At 50.6% G+C, this 22,199-nt stretch overlaps 4 protein-coding genes across 5 annotated transcripts; 1 reads left to right on the top strand and 3 right to left on the bottom strand.

Annotated features, from left to right (window-relative positions):
- Positions 1–300: 300 nt before the first annotated feature.
- Positions 301–1,773, bottom strand: LOC128274411 (JNK1/MAPK8-associated membrane protein). Its single transcript, XM_053012608.1, has 4 exons — positions 1,490–1,773; positions 1,040–1,422; positions 832–966; positions 301–755 (listed from the first exon to the last, which is right to left on the bottom strand). The coding sequence occupies exons 1-4, from the start codon at positions 1,723–1,725 to the stop codon at positions 616–618; spliced, it is 894 nt and encodes a 297-aa protein (XP_052868568.1). The 5' UTR covers positions 1,726–1,773; the 3' UTR covers positions 301–615.
- A 530-nt stretch (positions 1,774–2,303) lies between these two features.
- Positions 2,304–4,414, bottom strand: LOC128274406 (uncharacterized). Its single transcript, XM_053012601.1, has 2 exons — positions 4,348–4,414; positions 2,304–4,281 (listed from the first exon to the last, which is right to left on the bottom strand). Exons 1-2 carry the CDS (start codon positions 4,361–4,363, stop codon positions 2,417–2,419), a joined length of 1,881 nt encoding a protein of 626 aa, XP_052868561.1. The 5' UTR covers positions 4,364–4,414; the 3' UTR covers positions 2,304–2,416.
- A 364-nt stretch (positions 4,415–4,778) lies between these two features.
- LOC128274404 (vacuolar protein sorting-associated protein 33B) lies at positions 4,779–6,853 on the top strand. The gene is made up of 2 exons (XM_053012599.1): positions 4,779–4,936; positions 5,002–6,853. Exons 1-2 carry the CDS (start codon positions 4,779–4,781, stop codon positions 6,851–6,853), a joined length of 2,010 nt encoding a protein of 669 aa, XP_052868559.1.
- A 923-nt stretch (positions 6,854–7,776) lies between these two features.
- Positions 7,777–21,826, bottom strand: LOC128274403 (uncharacterized). 2 transcript variants are annotated; one of them, XM_053012598.1, is made up of 4 exons: positions 21,670–21,826; positions 11,833–12,266; positions 9,155–10,537; positions 7,777–9,086 (listed from the first exon to the last, which is right to left on the bottom strand). In XM_053012598.1, exons 1-4 carry the CDS (start codon positions 21,697–21,699, stop codon positions 8,144–8,146), a joined length of 2,790 nt encoding a protein of 929 aa, XP_052868558.1. In that variant the 5' UTR covers positions 21,700–21,826; the 3' UTR covers positions 7,777–8,143. The 2 variants fall into 2 exon arrangements, with proteins under 2 accessions (XP_052868558.1, XP_052868557.1); XM_053012597.1 differs by lacking the exon at positions 21,670–21,826 and adding an exon at positions 15,639–15,776.
- Between the last annotated feature and the right edge of the window lie 373 nt (positions 21,827–22,199).

The raw sequence follows: 22,199 nt of genomic DNA, 5'->3' as shown, positions 1-22,199 counted from the left end.
TAACAGCGCGGCAACTCTGGAAGAATCATTGTGTTTTCAGCATTGAGAAACACCAGGACGCAATGCAGCGACAAACGAAAAACCTAAGATCACTTTAATACACGTTGAAGCAAATGATTTCTGGATTGGACCAGGTTCGGTAGAAAAGTTTCAAGAACTGTTTCCGTCTTCACCAACATACCTGCGTCATTTTATGGACCCAGTGGGGCGTAAATTCTATCTAGTATCTGGTAAAGTTTCTAAACTAAAACTCGTAAGACGATTCATTCGTTTAAATTATATTTCAAAACACGGGTAGGCGTTATCCAACACATGGAAATACTTGTTTGATTCCAAAAACCAAGGCATTCTAGGTCTAGGCTTTTACTAAATCAAAACACTCACTAAGTTAATTTCATTACCAACTCACAAAACATTCGGTTATTTGAGTTGGCAGAATTGGCCAAATTAGGGTAGAAAGGCCATAAATCTAAATTCGGAATTGCCATGAATCAAAGCAGGCGTGGATCCAAAACGCCCAACTTTTATACACAGACATAGTTCTAGATCACAGTACACTCAGTACAGTACACTTCGCTTCGCTTCCGTCTTCACGCAGCGGGTGGCACGCTACGATTACTTAAAATTATCTGGATGAGTGTATTTTGCGGTAAAGATGTAAAACAGCGCCGGAACCGGAACGAGCAACAACGAAAAGTACGATATATCGTACGGAATCGACACAATACCGTACGCCAGCAGCACCCAGTGTCCAACTGGAAAAAGGAACACGAGAAGAAACCCTTCGTCAAGCTCGCAACTTAATTCGGGTGCCCCCTTCAATCAACTTACGTATAATGGTGGCGTTTCGCATCTGCGTGATGGATGTTTCCAGCAGCGACTTCATGGTTGGGTCAAGTTTGAGCGAAAAATGCAGCGCATTCGAGACCACCGAAATTACGATACTGAGGTAGGGGAACGAGTAGTCTGAAAAAAGGGCACCAACCGTCGGGGTCACCGTTTTCTGTATCACTCACCGCGGGCGTGTGTTTTTACTTACAAATGAGCCCGCCGGCGACGGCATGCAGCAGCGCCAGGATGGGAAAGATGTAGAGGGCATAGTAGACGGCCAGTTTGCCACGGTACGGTAGAAACTTTACGTTCAACCCGGGCCGTATAATCATCATGAACGTGACGCAGAACAGATAGAACACGAAGATCATCGTCTGCAGCGGATACACGGCCTCCTGCGTGCAGTATAGGGTCGTCTCATAGTTGGGTGTTGGGTTGTGGAACAGCGTGTACCAGTCGGAGAGCTTGCGAACGCCGCACGAGTTAATTCGCAACTCCCAGATCGGGTCCGTGAACAGGATGGTGAGGAACGCGGACAGCAGCACCTCAATGCAGGCGCTCGCGTGCAGAATCAGTTCACGCTTCGTAAACCTGCAACGGAACGTACGAACCTTAAGCGACGTTGTTTCCCCCTTGCGATAACCCGACCGGCGCTTACTTGCTCATTTGAGCGTTCAAATCGATGCAAAACCAGTGGATGATCAGCGGCAGGATTGCCATGAACCCCAGGTACAGCCAGTCGTGTGATGTAAGATCATTGTCGCACGGTGAGCACACGTACCGATCGTTCACTCGGTACCCCCGCAAACAGGCTCCACAGTCACTGAGCGATCCGTTCGCAAGCACCGTGCGTCCGCAGTACAGTCCCGGGCATTTATCTAGCATTTTCACCATCACGTTCGACGATCCATCTGAATCGCCCTATATTACTTCCATTATCACGCAATGGATTACTAGATAGCTGTTTCGGTAGAAAGCAAAACAATAAAACAATAACATTGAAACGTCAGATCGCGAGCGAAGCGGACTTAGTTGTACCGAAATCCTGCAGGTGGCGCGCACACCCAGCATAGGGTGGTTCCGACTATTGGCGATTTTTGCAGCCCAATTTAATAAAACACTATTGTCCTATTCAAAATCGTATCGAAGTAGGTTGATTAATGCATTGCCAAAATGAACTCATGTAGATTAGAGAGGACAGCGTCACTGACACGGCAAACCCATTAAAAAGGGCGCAAGGACTCGCTCTAATTTGGTAACTGTAATTTAAGTTACACTTTGGTAACTCTCTTCGTATGCTTCACAAAGTAGCATTCATTTATTTCAGCCAGCTTTACTAATACTAATTTTATTCAAACAATTCTTTTAAAAAAAATCTCAAACACCTTAAATTATGACTTTGGATGGCAAACGTGTTGTGCTTTTATGATAACCCTACCGTAAAGCCGTAATGGAATGGTAAAAAAATGTGGTTTTTCAGACTGCCCATGAGAGCCATCACTAAATGGCACTAAAAGGGCAACACGCTACAGGAAATAATAGTCTGTTCAAGTCGCTTCGTGCCGCTTTGCGAAGTGGAACCGCATCAATCGTCACCGATTTCGACGATATCGAAATCGTCCTCGCTTTCGGTGACAATATCGCACCGGAACTGGCGATAGATATCGTACAGCACGTTCTCGGCATGGTTGGCCAGCTCTAGGCGGTTCTCGATTTCGAGTTTGCGCTCGAACCGCTCGGTCAGCTCACTGCCGATGGCACGCTTAAAGTCGATAAAGTTAATACTGATGTCGATGTCGTCCGGTGGCCCGTCCGCCTCGTCGTCCGTATTGGAACCATGTTGTGAGGAGCTCGCTGGACCGTCGCCGCTAGTGCTCGTTCCGTTCGCATTCGGCCCGCTGTCCGATCCGATCTTCACCGTACTTTCCGCGGTCTCCTGCTCTTTGGTTTGATTAGTTTCGACTTCCGCTGCTGCTGCAGCGCTCGTGCTGGCCACTGCCGTCGGTGGTGCCACTTTTTCGCTATTCGTTTCGGACAATTTTGCGACCTTCGGCTGTACACTAACCGGAGCACCGCCAAGACCTTTTCCTTCATCCCCATCCTCACGCCCGTAGTCATCGTCCTCGCCGTCGACAAAATCGTTATCATCCAAATCTATGTCACCCTCTTCGCCATCATCGTCCTCGCCATCCCCGTCCGACCAGCCGTCTACGTTTTCAAGGAAACGTTCAATTTCCATTTCCATCTCATCATCATCATCGTCGTCGTCGTCATCGTCCAGCTGGTCCTGGTCACCCAGAAACGCATTGCCACCGGTGGAAACCGTCGTTCCATTCGTGTCATCGCGAGCCGGTCGATTCCACGGACACAAGTTGCTGGCGCTAAAGTCCTTGATCAGCACTTCCGGCTTGATGTAGCGCTGGTTAATTGTTTGCATCAGTCCGGCGCAATCGGCCAACGTGAACTTGCGCCCCGTTTCTGTCTCCCAGCGGGGTAACTCTTGTTCCCAGCCGGCGCAAATATCGTTGTAAGCGTTCGCCGTTGGCTTGACCACCTGCGCCGGGTTGATGCCCAGCAGCACGATACCGAGCCGCTTGCAGGTGTTGTGTAGGTGTAGGGTCAGGTCCACCTGCTGCTCGTCTACGAACACAATCACCGGCTTGGCGATACCGTTCACAGACACAAACTTGTCCACCACTTTGTCCAGGTACGCGGCAAACGTTTTCGGCGTCACCTGACCGTGCTCGTGCGCGACAATGGCACAGTTTTTCGGGGCCGCTTGCACTATGTCCTGCGGAATGTCCCGCAGGTACGGGTAGACCACCAACGGGGACAGGTGATCACCGGCCGCCGTAAACGTGTACAGCATCGTCATTTTCTTCAGCACTCCCCTCACGCTCTCGGCCATTTCTACGTGCTCGCGGAACCGCAGCTCATCGCAAAGGAACACCCGCTTCGGGTGCTTCAGGATATCGAACAGGTTCGCCTCCTTCAGATACGCTTCGATGTGCAGAAACCAGTCGGGCATGGTGCTACCGAAGTACTTTCGATCCGTCACCGGGTCAACCGAGAGCCACCGTTTGACAAACCGCTGATAACACCGACGCCCAAACTCACTGTCCTGGAACGGGTGCGTACGGATGGGGGCACTTTGCTGGAGCAGCGCCTCGGCCGCCGTGGCAATGTTACGCTTTTTGATCGCAAACCCACGCTTGCAGCAGTCCGTCATCCACAGGAACAGGGCCTGCTCTTCCTGCGGGTGCAGTTTACTGACTTTGCCCTGCTTGATCGAGCGCAGGTAGGTCGAGAGTGTGGTTCTGGGCACGTTGCACACGAACGCTGCACGGCGGATCGAAACGTCGCGCTCCACGATCAAATTGATGGCCCGCTTCAAATCCTCTCGAGTGTACGTGACGGACGGTTTGCGGCGACGGTTGCCATTGCTGTCCTCTGTGTGGACAAAAGGTGGACAATTGTGTTAGATGCACGCTGGTGGGTACGGCCGCTTCCGCTTACCAAACGCACTGCTCATCGTTCATTGAGAGGTAGATGAAAAATAACCGTTTCACAATTCGACTCTCCACAACCTCAACGCCAACTTTGTTGCGGAGTAAACAACCATAGTTTGCTTGGCATCTCTTGCTTCGGTTGACAGTTTGCGCCCGTCCGTGACGTTCAAGGGTTGCTTCGCCTGCTACCGGGTGTACAAGCGGCCCTGCATTAATTGCGCTCTCGTAACGAAATTTTCACAAACAACTGCATTAACAATCAAAGATTTACGTTTGAAGCTTGTAAAGCAGATTTTCATTATCAGTAGATAGGTAAATTATATTTAAAAACCATATAAAATAGCTATTAGCATTGGTGGCACCCTGTTCCGCTTCCGTTTATTTACTTTCAGTACGCCGCTTTAGTAATGGTCTAACTCAATTACCGGTCCCGGCGAGATGGAATCTACATTGCGAGGAAAACTACTCGGATTTCGGCAGATCGCACAGGAAAAGCTGGCCCACGTGTTCTATTCCATTCCCTCCGAAAAGGATCTCATCATCGAACAGTCGCTCATCAAACCGTTGGAACACGTTTGCGGCGCATCATGGTTAAGGTAGGGGGCTGGCGAATTGTTAGATTTGGGGGCCGTACGATTCCTCATGTGGCGTGTTTTTGTAGGAAAAAGGGTATCGATAAAATCTTCAAGTTCGACCCGAAGAATCCACCACCGAAGCGGAAGCAGTTCGTTTACTTCATCGACTCGAGTTTGCTCACGTTCAAGAGCGTACTGGACCAGATCGGGGGCTACCAGAGTCAAACGAGCAGCCTGATGGAACCGGACATACGCAACAAACAGTACCACGTGCTGGTGTTCCCCTCCGTCCTGGCCAGCTTCGAGGCGCTGCTCGAGGAAGAGGGTCTACACGGGATCGTCGAGTTGTACAACTTCCAGTGGGATTTTTTGCTCCTCGACGATTCGATCCTCAGCCTCGAACTGCCGCACGTGTTTGCGAACGTGTTCGTGCGCCACGATACGACCCTGCTCGGTTCGATCGCGCAAAGCATGCGCATCTTCAATCTGGTCATGGGTAAACCGCCGCTCATCTTTAGTATTGGCGAAAATGCCGAGAAAGTACTGCAGATGGTGCAACGGATAGAGGCGGGTGTGGGCAAATCTGTGCCCAGTTCCGGGGCGCCGGTGCAACGGGAACCAGATTTCGCCACGATGCTGATCATCGACCGTGACCGGGACTACCCTGCGTGTCTGCTGACTCCCGTCGTGTACAGCGGACTGTTGCTCGAAATTCAAACGCTCCACTCGGGCTCACTCGTGGTGGACGGTGACACGAACAAGATCAAATCCGGCAAACTGGCCATCCTGCAGCAAGACTCGGAACCGCAACAGGGCGGCCCAAAGCAGCAGGAAGTGGCGGCCCTGCGCATGAGCGGTGCCCAGGATGCCATCTATCTCGAGCACAAGTATCGACACTTTTCCGACGTGATCGGTCTGCTGAGCGCCCAAGCAAAAACACTTGGCCTCGAGGGTAAAGCGTACTCGCGCCAGATGAAGCTGAGCGAGATGAAGGACTACGTCACGAACAAACTGCCGAAGGTGGCCGCGGCAAAAAAGGAACTGTTCAAACACTTGCGCCTCTGCGAGACGATCGTGGAGGAGATTGGGGGCACCTTCGAGAAGCACCAGATGATCGAGGAAAGCATCCTGACGAACACGAACCGCAAGCAGATCATGAACTACATCATGGAGCTGCTGAGCAGCGATGCCCATCGTTACAACACGCTCCGGTTGATCTGTCTGTACCACGTCACCATCGGTTTGACGGCCGAGGACATGACGCGACTGATGACCGGTTACCTGAACGCGTTCGGGCACGGCCATCTAACGGTGTTCCATCAGCTGTATCTCGCCAAACTGTTTCCGGACACGACGACGCTCAGCAAGGGCAAAATTCTGTCGCAAATATCGATTCCCACCCTGAAGTCTCCGTTCCAACTCGAAGCTAACAAACTGAAACAGCTCCCGACGGACACGATCGAGGCGACGGGTGGCACGACCACCCCCACTACCGAAGCGGTCGGCCTGGTCGGGGGTGCGTCGGGAGGCGCTACGCCGAAGCCGGGTGCAAAAGCATGTCCCAGTTACGTGTTCAATGGGAACTACATTCCGCTGGTGGCGCAGCTCACCAACATGATCTTCGGTGCTTCCAGCTTCGATAATCTAAACGCCAAACTGGGCCACCTGGAGCGGCTTAAGGTGTCTGGCCGTGCGCTAGGTGGTGTGCCGGAACCGCGCACGATCAAAGAATTGGCCGCCAGCAGTCACAAAGCGGCGTTGAATCAGTTGCTTCCGTTTCGGGAGAAAACGATGTTTGTGTTTGTCGTCGGTGGCCTTACTTACGCGGAAATTGCTGCCTGCCACCTACTGGAGCGCACGACCGGAGCGAAAATTGTCCTCTGCTCCGATCAGATCATCGCCGGTCATGATTTGATTCAGAGTGTGGTTCATTGTTGAATGTGTGCGATCGTAATAAAACGTTCGAAAGCCCGGAGACACGATTCGGTTTCGGAAGGTCCTTTAAACAAAAATGTCGCCGAACGCAGCAATGTTTATGTACATTGATTATTTATTTAACTACGCCGTACAGGTTGGTAATTTTCAAATGATTATAACTTGAAGAAGTAGCGAGAGCACCGACAGGGGAAAGCAATCAATTACACAGTTGGTGGTGGTGCAGTGTTCATCCAATGTGTGCTGTGATTAAAGAAATCTTTCTTCCACGGCCATCGCTCCTCAACTCACCGGTTGCTATCCACAAACTTTCAACCTTCCTTTGCAATCGTCGCCCAACGAATATTCAACGCCCAACGGCCACGCCGCGTGGCCTTTAAACCCTACAATGTGTAACAAAGCGAACAGGACGAGTACGAAGATACTCGGTGAATGCTAACCTAGCTTCCTAACCTAGTTACAAATCTAATTTACCCTGGCAAACTGTATATGCAAAAGCGCCTGCTTTTATCAATTAACGTTCGCATTCAACATTCCTTGGTGCTGGCACGAGTCGGTGCAAAGGACACTATCATAGAACGGTAAGTAAGGGCTACCTTTTTATCCCATTTTGCACTCAACAAGCTCGAAACTTAAAAGCTGCTTAAAAACAAATGAAGGTAGCGGGCCTAAACGAAAATTGCACAGAGAATAGTATGTCTAAGAAGCTTAAACACGACGAAAAGTGAAGTAATAAACACATTCGTTACACAAAAAGGGTAAACAAATACAATGGAAGATAACAATATTTGCCGAACGTAATTGAATGGTGAAGGCCTTTCGGCATTACTCACACACTCACCTACACGGTTAACAAGGAAAAAGGAAAACCACATTTGCTCTTAAGTTGATCTAATATGCGTTACAATACTTGAATGTAGAACAGACTTCATTAATGCTAAACAAAGTTAGATGGGGTCAACAGCTAGCTTATAGCTCATGCCGCTGACTGGCATCGGCTCTGGGACTGCCCTCTTTGAACGGTGTTAAAATGCATCTTTTAGCGCCAGCCCATGCGTCCCGCCGCCGCTCACACATTGTGCCCTTAAATCTACGCAACAAAGGTCCATTGCCTTACGGAATTTTCTTCACACGCGCACACACACACTATTTACAAAAGGAGTTCATCACTCGCCCGTTCAAAGGGCCGTTCGGTGGCCTCTGTTGGGCCACCGTCACAAGTGATGATTCTAACAGCCAGCGTCTTCCGCGGAACTTCCGGGAACAGTGCAGCAACAGCCACCCGAACGGGGCTTAGAGTAACAACTTGCGTTTGTTGTTTTGCTGCTGAATTTGCTGCGAAGCATTCAGCTGTCGTGCATCGGAACCATCGGCGCCTGTGGGTGAGTTGCTTCCGATCGGTACGTTACCGACGAGCAAATTGATACCATCGACATCTTTGACGTCCTTCCCTGGCATCGAAAACGCGTCCAGATTCAGGTGCCCGTACAGCCCGTTGTCCGTACCCTTGGTAGCGACCAGATCGAGCAGTTCGCGATCAACGATCAGCTCGCTGATTGGCTCCGATTCGGATTCGGCTTTGCACGTAACGCCGCCGTCGTAGGCCGACTTGTGCAGTGCGTGCTGGAACTCGCGCACCTTCTGCTCAAACAGTTCCGCTGTTGCCCGCTCCTGTTTGATGCGTATTTTGTCACCACCGTTCCACACGTCATCGTCCACATCGTAGTCGATGAGCGTTAGGGGAGCGATCTTTTGTCGCTTCGCCATCGGTGGCTCACCGTAGGCCTGTCGACTGTCCGTCGACTCGGTGAAGTAATCGTGCTCGTTGGCGATCAGCGAGTTCGCGTTGAACGACGACATGATCTCTTCAAAGTTCATCTCCTCATCGGCCGCACTTTCCTTGGTGTCGAACAGTAGCGAGCGGCGGCTCTGTTGGGCGGCCGTCGCCACCTGGAGCTTATCGTTGGCCGGTTCCTGCATCAGCTCGGACATTTCGAGCGAATCCTGGATGTTTTGCTGGGTGGTCGTGTTACCGAGCTTCAGGTTCGGCACCGCCACCAGCGCCATGCTGATCAGCAGCACCATCAGGCAGGTGGCCGGCTGTGTCGTTTTGCTCGTACCCTTGGTCAGCAGCGACTGGATGCGTTTCATCTGGCTGACGAGATCGTGATTTTGGCTCTGCAGAATCTTGATCCGTTTCACCAGATTTTGATTCTCCTCGGTGCACTGTTTCACGCTGGAACGGATGAAAAGTAAGTGATGGCTCGTGACCCCGCTCTGTTTTGCCCTTTTCGCTCTACTTACCGTTCCTCCAGCCCATCGACGTACTCCTTCTTGCGTTTGCGCGAGTCCTGGGCCGATATCTTGTTGCGGATCTTGCGCCGGATGCGCTTCAGCTCGCGCTCCTCGTGCTTGGTCAGCGGGTAGCTCGTTGGCAGCGAGATGCCCTCCTTCGCCAGCAGCCGTTTCTCTTCGGGCGTCAGCATGAGCTTCTGGTAGGTGCCGTTTCGGTTGCGGCCCTTACCAACGTCGTCCAGCTCCGTGTCGTCATCGTCGTCCATGCCATCGTCCCCGTCCGGTTCCACGTCCGAATCGCTGATGATGTGCTTCTGCTGGTGCCGTTCGACTTCCGCTATTACCGAGTTGCTCTGCTGCATAATATCGTCAAACACGTAGCTCTCGGAGTCCGACGAGCTTGGGCCACCCGCATCGGACAGGCCGCCGTCCCCGACCATGTCGCCACCGTTCACGATCAAGTTGCTCTGGACGTAACTCTGTTTCGGTTTCTGCAACAGGCTAGTGGCAGGGGCCAGCTTAAAGTTGGCCGATTTGCTGCCCTTCAAGTTGGTCGTGTTCACGATCTTGATCGTGCGCAGGTCCTGTATCGAGAGCGGCAACAGTATGGGGCGGCCATTTTGCTGCGATGGTTGCTGCATGCGAATGATTTTACGGACCCCGGCAACACCGGACGATCCGTTGAGCGTGGCAGGGGCCGATGTAAGCACAACGTTCTTCGGAAGCACCGTTCCGGTGACGGTTCCTTTCGGACCGGACGTACCGGTGGTGGTGATCGTGGCGGTCGTACCGTTCTTCAGCTGAAGCGTAAACTTCTTGTTGGCGGGAGTCGTTACCGACTGGAGACCGTTGGCCACCGCTACCGTTTGACCGTTTTTCATCGTGGCCATGCGAATGATCTTTAGCTCCTTGCCGGTGGTGAGTCCGTTCGGGAGCAGCTTTTTCGCTCCACCTGCTCCGGTGGTAATGATCGTTTTCATTCCCAACGGTTGCTGCTGCTGCTTGAGAACCGTGCTGTTGGTGGCCAATTTCACCGGCTTCGGTTGCGTTGAGACCACACTGACCCCGGACGGGTTGCTGGTGGTGACGAGCGTTGCCTTGGCCATCGTAGTCTGTGGCTGGGACTTGATCACTACGGAACGAGGCTGCGGTTGTTGGGTTGCAGTAGATCGTTGCAGTATAACGTGGGGTTGCTTCGGAATCGATGATGGGTCAGCCGGGGGAAGAACCGGTGACTGAATCGTCGTCATGGTTTGCATCATCGTTACCGGTATCGGTTGCTGAATCGGGTTTACATGGTGTGGTGGGGAGTTTTGTCCGCCACGTTCACTGATCGAAGGACCAGGTGACGATAGTGCCGGACTGAGGGCTTCATATTCAGTGTTCGGGTCCCTGAAAGGAAGGTGAAGAGAAATAACTTCTGTCAATGCATCCGGACACAATATTCAAAGTGCAGTAGGTCAAGGAGAAACTAAACACTAAACGCGTAAGTTGTATTCAAAATTGTTGAGAATTTTTGACAAAGAAACATAATTGCCCAAAGGCTAAGCTGTCTATATTTTAATATTTGGTGTTAAATTAAAAAAAATAAACAATACCAAAAATATTTTCAAAAGTTTTGACGCAACGCAATTGTCACGCAGTCATAGCGCGTAGCGATAGTTCTTGCCAGCGAAGGACACGGTTCCTCTATATTTATCGAAATCGGTATCTAAATTTGACAATCGTTTTTGGACGGGGAGCAGCTAGTGTCCCGGCTTCACGTGTGCTTGTTGCACTGCGCCGTAAGAGAACACGCTCTTGACGAACGCTCTCATGTTTGACCTGATTTTTGGTTGCGGCCCTCTGGGCATAGACGAGAGATTGCCGGCAAGTGATGTCATGATCGCTGCTATGCACCACTTGCGGCGAAGCGCAAACCGTCTGCTCAACGCATTTGGCGATCTATAAAGATGATGATGATGATGATGATGAAGATGAAGATGAAGTTAAGTAAGAAAGGGTCGAATGCAGCTCGCACGCAGTAAAACCCGGTGCGACAGTACCATTCTCCGAAGACACTAATTCCCGAAGGGCCAAGTCATATAAGCATGTGCCTTCTCTATTAGCTTCCTCGTTCTAAATGCTGATGGTCTTCGTTTACTTCGTCCGACATAACGTTGCCACTGGCTGAATTATTTATAATGTACGCCATGCATCGCGAGAACGGAGAATGTATGCTGCGGGAACGCATGCCAGTGACCGTCTTTCGTTTTGCTAGCAGAGCAGTTCACATCATGCTAATATAGGGCGAACTGGCATTCGGGTTGATAGCACCGACACTGGTCCACTCTGGCGCTATTGTTGTTCACACAACGCGAATGCAGCAAGAGTAATAGGCGGCCGCGACGCGAGTGAATGTCATTCGCTTCATTTCTTTACAGCCAACGATCGCGCGATCGCGATGCCTTTCATTACTCGCGGGACATTTGCTGGCAAGCTGGTTTCATGCTAGAAACCGGTCGGAGACCCGGCGACAGTGGAGCAAAAATAGCGAGGGCCAGACAGTCGTTATCGAATGGGCCAGAGAACCGGGAGGCCGTTTTGTGATAATTTCAGTCGAAAGTGAAACCACTGCACTGCAACCGGCCGGAACAACTTCCGGGGCATGGATGGGCGAATGATGGCTGAACAAAGCGTCAACTTACAGGTCCAGATGGTCGCTCGAGAGTCCACTGTCGGAGGCGGCCGATGAGATGGGCTGATCGCCTGATACCAGCATGTCTAGCATGTTGAAGTCGCCCAGCAGTTCGGACTTGATCGAGCCCTTCAAGCCTCCGGCGTCGCCAGCGGGATCGTCATCGAAGTACCCGTCCAGCGACGTTCCGCTGCTGCTTCCGGTCACACTGGGGAACCCGTGGAACTCCTGGTCCGAGCCCGAGTGCGACGAGAGCGGCGACATGACATGCTGCTCGCCCCCGAAGGCTCCGGGCGCGGCATAAGTGTAGTTGAGGCGGCTCATAAACTCGTCCAGCTCGTCCGTGCCACCGGATTCGCCGGTGCTCGGCTCATTGAACAGCATCGTCGTGTCGTTCATCTTCAGCAGATTGTCCATAAAGTCGTCCGTCGCCCACTCATCTTGCTGCAGAAATGGGAAAAATCGGAAAAGGAATTTAGAATATTATTAAAACCCGGCGGTAGAGTAGAGTGGAGAAGGTTGTTTTTCGCAGGATTCTTGCTGACCACCACACGTTACGCAATCCGTGTGAAGCCATACCACCCAACAGGAGTGTCACAACTGGGGTGGTGTTCACAAGTTGTGCAATATTAAATTAGTCGTTGCCTTCAAGCGACTAATGGCGTTTGGAGAAAGGGGCTACAAAAGGGCCAGGGTCACATTGTTGTAAAATTGGCAGAAAAAAAAAACTTTCGCCCAAGGTGGTGTAGCTTAGTTCCGAGATAATTAACCCAATTTAGTCACTTCGCTGGCACTGTTTTCCAAAAATGAACTAACAGGAAGCGTATTAGGTGTCGAAACTGTGAGGATTATTTTCACTTCCCGGTAATTCGCGCAACAGGTTCGTTAATTAAAACAATAGTTTTTGCACTGCAAAATTAATGCTTGGCCACTTCCGTGGAAGGGAGAGTGTGTGGAAAGTTTATAGTGGAAGCGAATCAGTAGCAGACACACTCACAACCCGTGAAACGTCTGATTCGCCAGACAGGGCCCGCCACGAAGACAGAGAGGAAACCGAACCGAACTTTTAGAGAGGACACATTATACTTTTTTTCGTTTCTGTAACCACTTTCTCCAACGAAATTGGAATGCACGAAACAAGTGCTCCGATTACAGTACAGCAGCACGCGAAGGTTGTGCAAAAATCGTCGAGAGTAGTTTAAACAACCCGATCGTTACGCAAGAAGCCGCCTCGAAACGGTCGATCCACAGCCAAACCCCGTGCCCTTAACGCTTTGAACTTTTCAGCCGTATTTTGCCCAATTTGTTTACCGTAAAACGATCAACATGCACCCGGGACCGGCAAAACCGGAATGCTGGACCAGTTTTTGGAGAACTCGCAAATCTCGTCGACAAAAAGCACGTGGCCGGGGTACGACGGACCCCGGAAAGTGACGCATCGGTGGTGAAAGGCAATTCTTGGTCGTGCCATTTTCTTTGAAAGTTCGGTGCAAAGATTCGGTGTACCGAGATTGGAGGCTAGAAAGGTGTGACCATAGGTCACACACATACTCATGGCCGAGTAAGTGAGACCGATCACTGTAATGAAAATTAACAGCATTTTGGGCGCTTCTTAGTTGAGTAATAATTTTGATTGTTTGTCACAAAAATGGGACCCGCTGGAGCCAGAAACTAAGCACAACGTACATAACGAGGCAAGAGACAGACTAATGAGGTCAGCAGTGTACCATCACCCAGGTGAGGGCTGACTCATCAGGCCCCGTCAGAAAAAGAACATTAAAATGCACGACCCGTACGTGCACATAAATGTTTACCTCGAGAAAAGGCAAACTTTCTAAACGGTGTGGCGAGACATACACGAGTCGCAACATTGGATGGCCGGCATACGAAAGGTTCTGGACGAAAGGCTCCACCATGGGGGTCATCAGTCGATATTAACTTATTGTGTTTTACTACATTTCAAGAAGGGTTTCAGTTTCATGTAGGACGTGACGTGACGGTATCAACCTTTGTTTCACAAACAGAAAAACCCATCATCATGAAGCTGCTGTCGATGCTCAGCGACCTGCCTGTGGCCACCTATCGGAATCGGAAACGACAAACAGTGTCTCCACCAAACAAACAGCAAGAATTCCGAAGTCCCGTTATGGTTAGGCGATGCGTTTGTTTTACGACGCGGGATGCGGGAGAAAGAATTCGAAAGAATGTCCCCCCATTGGGGCGTACTAACCCGTTTTCGGGTGGTCCGTGTTTTAGGACCTCAAACCCTCCCCACTTCGTGCCCAAAGCCATTTCGATAGCAAATAGGTTCCGATCGACACACAAAAAAGACCGATCGATGACGATGACGGTACGTCATACCCGAACCGTGCCGAGATTGAGGTCAACAATGGCGTCGGCAGAAAGCTCGCATAACCTCGCGCCGGTGCTCCGACTTGTCACGGCCGCCGAAAGAGCCGGACGCAGGACGAACCGGCGCTGGGGACGGGACCGAGAATTTGTAGTCTGCGGACGAGTTGCGTCATTTTGACATTCAAGGGAACACCGCCAATCTCAGTGCCACCCGTTACTGACCTGCTATTCCCCCCCCCCCACCCCCCCCTTGGGTTGGGTTGGACGAATATGCTAATTTTTAGCACATCGCTGCAAAAACCGGTAACCCGGCGTCGAACCTTGAGCCTTGGCCGATCGATACGCGATACATGTTTGTGCTGGGAAATGGTTTTTCCATTTTTGGCGCCAGCTTATGGGACAACAATCAACGGAGGATACAACGGAGCTGGAAAAGCTCAAACCGAACGGAACACGCTTTTTGCTTACGTCGGCAGTTCTACCACAAGCACGTGTTTTGTGCTTCGCTCACCGTAACACGTACACCGTGAATGGCACGGAGTGTGACACGCACACATACACCCGCCTTTAAGCATGGTGGACAGACCGGCTGTGAAAAAAAACCCGTCGTGAAGCACCGCGAGTGAGAATGAATGCGTGGCATGACCGCGGGGCGGCGTGCTTTGCGTACCGCGCATTCACCAACACGCACGCAAAGGGGGAGGCGCACTACTACGAGGCCGGAGGCCAGTCCGGCCCACCCGGCATGATTGGGCCTCCGCCGCCGCCGGCGGCATCTCCGGTTCGAACAGGTTGTTGACGTGGTGGTTTGCCGTAGGGCGACCAACACATAGCACCCCAATTGCCGGCTTTTTCGTACAGGTTCCTCCTGTGCCATTGTGAAGCGATTGCGGTGGAACTGGATCGACATTTTAGATGGTGAACACTAGCTTTTTAGTGTTATGATTTAAATGAAGGCATAAAACACTAGCAATAATACGCAAGAAAGCAGAACGGAAGGAGTAACACTTGGTCATTAAAGCGTGTTCGTTTATTTCCTCCACAGCTCTCCTCAGCAGATAAGAAGACGGGCCGCTGCCATTGGGTCCAGATAAATAAGGCACAGCCAGCCAGAGAAAAGACGCTCGCAGCAACTGTATGCATATTTGTTCTAAAAAACCGTGGCCAACAAACACTTTTGACCACAATCCCATCTGCCGATCGAACGTTGATAATCCCTAGAAACCGTGAATCCCTTCTCTCCTTTACAGAACTCTATCAGATTAAGCCGGACCGCACCGAAGATCGACACGCTAGCAATCTGAGGATGGAAAAATTTCCTTCCATTGGTGGTTATTGAACCCCCGCCAAACAGGCATCACCAAAAACAACACGAAAACCCCCGAAAACCTCGACGAAGGAAAGGAAAAACCTCCCGATCTCTCTGCAGTGCGAAACATGTAACGAAGAGGATCGGATACGTACGCCAAAGAGAAAATTGTTCATATCGCCCTCCATTTTCGTCGATTTTCCACCGACCACCGGTCGGTTGGCTGGTGTGTGGAAACACCTCCTTCGCTGCTGGCACTATCTCCGCGGCAAACCTCGTGGCGTTGATATGCTCCTTAATTCGTTTGTGGTCCGCTTCTTTCACGACAAACTCACAATCTCCAGCTGGGAGTTGTTGCTGAGCACACAACACAGCTTCACACAGCTTCACACAAGCACAGCAACTCTCACTCACTGTTTCCGGTCGAATGGTTTTTGGATTTTTATGTCAGGCAGTGCCGCCGCAAGGGGACACCGCAGAAAAAGTCGAAAAGTGTTGCCTGACTCTGTTAACAGCCGAAACACTAGGCCACAACTGTACTGCTCTCGCTGGCTGGCACTAGAATGTCTGTAGAGGACTGGTAATACCGACATAGGCCGGTTGGGTTCCCTTAATCACACAACCCCCAACCGAACGCAAACACTCACAGAACATCTGGCTCGTGTCACCACGATCCTGTCACGGGTGGCAGAGTGGAAAGTAATGAATTTTTCATCTGTAACTCGCCCCGGTTCGATAGTTCGATGCTGCTGCTCCTACTCCGAACACCAACTACCACTCCGTAGGCCATCATCTCTCCGTCGGCCACGCAACGCTCCGCTCCACCACAGCGGTGGGAATGATCGTTCATGGTTGAACTGATATTTTGGTTTTCGGTTCGGTTTTCGTTCAACTATTCCACTTTCGCCATACGCGCACAGCTTGAAGTTTCCGCCTGCCAACTGTATCCCTTGGGCGATCGACGATCATACAAAATCTACCACTTTTAGCCCCCGGATCTTGGGCTGGTTGGTAACTAAACAGCCCAAGCACTTAGCTATGCACTTTTCCAGCACTCCGGCCACACTTTCATCGATTAATTGGCGAGCGTTCGAAGGAAGAAGAGTACGAAACTGCCTCCGGAGAACTTCTCGATCGCGCAGAAACATCAAAGATCACACATCACGAGTTCCCCTTTCGCCCGGCAAATCTTTTGGTCGCGCGGCCGTCGAAAGTGGGAGAGCTCATCCCAAACACCTCAGCCCGGTGCAAAGTCTCAACGGTAACTGTCGGCGGCAGCGGCGGAAGGCCCGCTCGCTGATTGCTATACATAGTGCCACGACGACTCCGCAAGCCATTAGCAGGCCGCGGCGGTGTTACATCGTCACGGGGTCTCTCGCTCTCTCTCTCGCTCCGTCTGGTAGTACCTGAGCGCGCGCGCCGAGGATCTACTTCGCCTTCTTGCGTGCCCCGTATTGCTGTCTACCCGCCATATTTTTCGCGATCACCGATCTCATTTCTTTCTCCCTTTCACTCGCCGGCGGCTCATGGGCGCGCTTTTAATGATGACGTGCCTTTCCCTTGCCTGTCACCAGGGCAGGCAGTATTCTGTCTCTCTCCCTCTTTCGTACCGCCGGTCATTGTTGGATCTCCTTGTCGCCAAATAAATATTTGTCAATACTTGAGGATCGACGATCGAGAATCAAGTTAAAGGGTATCCCGAAGGGTAGATATTCCTCCTTTTGTCGGCTTCCACACCGGTGCACTGACGCATGGCATTAAAAAACCATTCTAATGCAATTATAGGTTCCCAACGCTCGAATCCGGTCGAACGAGGCGAACTCCGCCCCAGGGACGGCGCGACGTCGGGGCTACGCGGGACGAAAGACAGTTCTCGGTCAATTACGAAGTTCGGTCGGGGGCAGTTCTCGTCTAACGTGTCCGAGAGACTTGCACGGTCCCGCCGGCCACTGTGGCGATAAAGCGGTTTCCCTCCGGTGGCTGGCAGATAATTATTATCAGTGGCAAAGTGAACACTCTAGTCACTGGTAGTTGCCCAATATAGCAGCTCCGGATTTAGACAAGGAACATGATCGCACACCAATTGTTGAGTGTGATGCTCGTACCATTCTGTCATGATAGTGATGGCCTACCGATGGGCGCATGGCCAAGAAGAAGAGCTGCAGCGAATATGTATGTATGTTTTGCGGTTAACGAGAGCCTAATTTCTCAATCAACCTACCGAGTCACGTAAGGATCGATAAATCGTTGACAGGCAATTGTAGAGCAGAAACCGTGCACACGGGTGGCAAGTGAGCCCCGTTTATGATGAGTGTGCCATAAAAGCCACGCTTGGCACGCTCATGGCACCGCAATGTAAACAGACGATAAGATCTTATCGCACCCTTCAAAAGCTTTTTCACTTGCGCAGCAGGTCGTGTGTTCTTGTTCTTCGAAATTGAAGGACATTCAGAGCACCGGGCAACGGAGAGCAACAGTTTGATAGAAAGAACACAATTGAACGTGTTTTCTTGAGTCCCCGCCATTCCGCCACTGGCGCCTGGGCAGCGCGCCGGCACACACGGTCGCATTACAATCTAGTACATTATTTTATTGCACAACCTCCGTCAGCTTAGAACAGCCTCAAACCGGTAGCCATACCGGGAGACGCGTACACACGGGCGGAGTGTGTCCTCTAAACGACTCCCGGCGATAAGATACGACGTAGAAACGATTTCACGACCTCGCCGACTGCATCTGGGATAAGCCACCATCTATCGGAACATATCGGCAGTCCCCGTCCGCCCGCCGATCACCGCACACTCTCTCTCGACACCCCTCGCGATCATATTGCACGCACGTATCAGCATCATTCATCATCATCATCATCGCCGTTCGCAACCCCAACTAAGGCTTTCGGATTCCGTTATCTTTCGCGTCGGCCGGGAAGTACCGTTCGCCGCCATGTTCTCGGTTGTTGCGGTTAGCCGCTAACTGATTTCACAAACGGCGATGGTGTTCCCGATGTTGGCAGAGCGACATCGGATGTGCAGAAAGTGGATCTTCCATTTTTGCGGGAAGATGATCATCTGACGGTACTTACGTATCGTGCCATCCGGGGAGCCCGAGTGTCTAGTGGAGGCCCTTCTCTGTCGCGCCGCTTTCCTTTCACATATTACCGAAAATCAGTCACAAAAGGGTCGAATGAATCGTTAGTAAATCACTTGCAGTGCACCAGGCCAGGACATCAAATGATTCCAAAAAAAGCAATCGACTTCTCCGATCGGCAACCGACGCGCAACTGAAGATAACCTGTTGGAGGGCGCACCAGCGTTTTGGAATTCTGGCCAGGTTCTTCAACTCTTCCACCCCGACTGGGCCCCGCGGGAACCATCACATGCCCCTCAGGTGGCGTCCCCCGGGAACGCACCACGGAAATGGAAACACGGCTTTTCTCGGTTGTTGGTTTCACGGGCCCCGGGGCGAAGGGGCCAGGAATTAATCAGCTCAGCAGCGCGAAAGGAAGCGCGATGAAGGAGAAATTGAAAAATCTTCGTTATTTCCTTGCGCCCGAACACACACACACGCACGGACGGACGGACGGAATAAACGGCCATGTTAGTGGTGTTGCGTTGGTTGGTGGTGGCGGCCGCCGCTCACCTGTGGTGGGGAGCCGCCGAAAGAAGCAAACAAACGGGCAACAACGACGGACGGCAAACCACAAACCGAACGAAGAGTAGCACAACAATGACGATCAAGAAGTCACAAACCGTGGAGAGGAGAGAAAAAAAAGAAAGGTGAAACGCATGGCATGGCGCAACCAAGGAGAAAGAAGAACCACCGATTAATCCACAAAGAAGCCGAGCGGAAAGGCCGAAAGGAGGTGCAGAGGAGTAATAAAACGGTTGGTAAATAAATTATGAAACACGAAAACCGAGCGCGAGAATTATGGGAGGAAAATGAGTGAAGCTCGGAAGAGAGAAGCTTCAAACCCACAGCGCGTATTGGTGAAGCCTTTCAGTGGAAAGAAAACGCAAACCACAACACCACCGCCAGCAGCAAGATCTCGCGGTACGCACGGGTTGTACGCAAAAGTCTCACCTCTTCTCTACATTGGGCCCGAAGAGTTGGCCATCGTCGCGTCTTGGTGGTGTGGTTGATGATGATGATGATGATGTTAGCTTTGGTTTATTTCGCCGGTTCTTATTTTCTCCTTTGCCGAGTTCTCCTTTGTTGGTATGATGTTGGCTAGTTATGACTTTTGCATCATGTTTCTTTACAAAAAGGATTGTTTGACTAAGACTAATTATTGTACATTACTAACCATTTGATTCCATTAAAAGAAATCAACCGGTTAATAAAACCGGTTCACAGAATCATCTTCACGTAACAAAAGGATCGCTGAGTTTCAAACAGGTTCTAGAGATTAGGGTGCATGAAAGGCACATTAGAGAACCTCTGTGATTGTCCTTTTTCCATCCTGCCACCATAAGATAAAATCAATCTCCATGCCGGAATTTGACGGAAAGATCGAAGATCGGAGTAAATAAACTTTTGTTGCTTATGCGTTTAGTTTGAATGAGTGAAGGTGTGTAATAAAAATCGTTCATCTAAGGTTTATGGCCTACGATCCATGATCGATTCGCCCCCAAGGCTTATCAACACGAGTTTGCTGCCAACGGGAAACTAGAAGATGATCACTGAGTCTCTAACAGCTTCACAAGTGAAGAGGTTCTCTTTTTGGCTCTTGACGCCATCAACTAATGCGCTAATGTGACCTTATCTCTCGTGTACGATTACATTAAAGTAGAAACCACTCGCCGGACGGCAAATGGCCGCTAAACTGCAGCAGCAAACATCCTTGAACTTGGCATGTTTTCGAAAAGGTGCAATGCTTCGCGATCTCCGCTACTCAGGCTCGTGCACGGGACTCGAGCCCAGTGATAAGCTGTTTAGCAAGCCAATCAATACAGCGGGCCACACATCACAGTTTAGATCATTAACCTTCTTTGGCACGAGAACCAAACAGAGCGGCAAACGGCACTCGAAATATACGCCGCAAACAGTTCGTCTTTGGGAGAATGTATATGAAATAACTGCGCAAAACCGAAATGTCGCTCCCCGGGTTCTGTTCCGATTTCGGGTGAAAGCGGGAAAAGATAGGTCGCCCCGTTTCGGTGCGAGGCCGTTATCGGAACACTCTCGCGAATTGTTTGAGCAAACCTCGAAACGGTTCTCGCGGACTTCAAATCTTCCTTTGCTGCTTATCTCATCGCAACAATTTCCTGACTGATCTATTCGTGAAGAACTTTGTTTATTTTCTGTGCTTTTTAACACGCGGAAATGAAAAAATGATAAAAGAGTGTGTGAGAGCACTAACTGAACTAACTTTGAAACAAGTTCGATTGCAGCAGTTTCATTAAACCTAATTTCAACTTATTCACTTAGTTTTTGCTTCTAATTTATGGTAGTTTTGAATCGTGCGAAGCGTGTGTTATAATTTTAAAAATGGCCTGAATTACACGACCTATATAAAGCAGTGCGGATAATTGAAAAGAGTAAATTAGGGAAAATTACTCGTGGTAAACGATAATGCTGTGAAACATTCTTTCCAAAATCTAACGTAGATCGTACCGTTTCACTCCGCCAACGGTCAGCGGTCCCCTTTAATCGCCCAGTCGCTAATGATCCGGTACTTTCACAGAAACTGTCTACAATCCCCTTGCTCGACGGTAAATTAGGTCGCCCGGGGGTCATGCGGGTATGCGGGACGCCGGGGTTTTCATTCAAGTATGCAGGTCTGCGGATACTGATAGCGTCATGCATTTTATATCGGCATATCTGCTCTTCCCGTCCGATAGGACGCGCCCAACAACGCCATTGTGGCTGATGCAATAGCAGGGGTTCCAGCAATAATGCGCCACCCATTAAGGCCACGTCAGTGCGCGGTCTCCCAATGCCATAAATGCAGCCGAAATGGAAGAAAGAAATGCAGTCAAAATAACGAATCACATCACAGCTTTCAGACAGCAGCGAACCGCGTTATTAACGTGCGCTGCGGATCGGGGCATCGTTTACGTTCCATATGCCAGATGATGCCGCACAGATTGTTTATCAGCATGGCTAACATATTGTTGGCGTCCTTTTAGGTGGTGGAAATCCCGCGGTCCGCGGGAATGCTAAGTGCAAAATGAATGTGGGACTTACCAAATAATGATTCTCGTCGTGTATGCTCATTTTGCAGTATTTATTTTCATTTGCTTCCGGGTGATCTGCTTTCTTGCCCGAACGTGGAATGTTTGAGTCGTCGATCTGCTTCTTTTTAATTTATGTTCTTCACAAATGGGATGTCCCACAACGAACTGGATCGCGAGTGCACTTGACACCGTTGCACGGAACAATCCGTAAACAAAGCGACTCCAACTAGTGTAGGTATTTTCTCTACGAAAGAACCCGAATCACTTTGCACAACAATGAACGACTAGCAGATGCACACAATCACCGCCGCACGTCAGGATCGAAAAGTGAACGGCGCACGAATAGATCCTTGTTTACGCTTCCGTGTCCTCCCAGTTTTGTTCAATGAATATGATGCAACTCGTTCTTTCTCTCCTGTGCTTCTCCGAACTTCGGGTGAGTAAGCAGATCGAAGCGCGAGCAGTGACGGTATTGGTGCTCTTTACACACTACTTTTCTGACCTGGAATTTCCGGACAGATTGGCACGCAACGGTGAAAC

The sequence above is a fragment of the Anopheles cruzii genome, chromosome 3 (genome assembly GCF_943734635.1).
Source record: "Anopheles cruzii chromosome 3, idAnoCruzAS_RS32_06, whole genome shotgun sequence".
NCBI lineage: Eukaryota > Metazoa > Arthropoda > Insecta > Diptera > Culicidae > Anopheles > Anopheles cruzii.
This window is presented reverse-complemented; position numbering and strand designations above follow the sequence as displayed.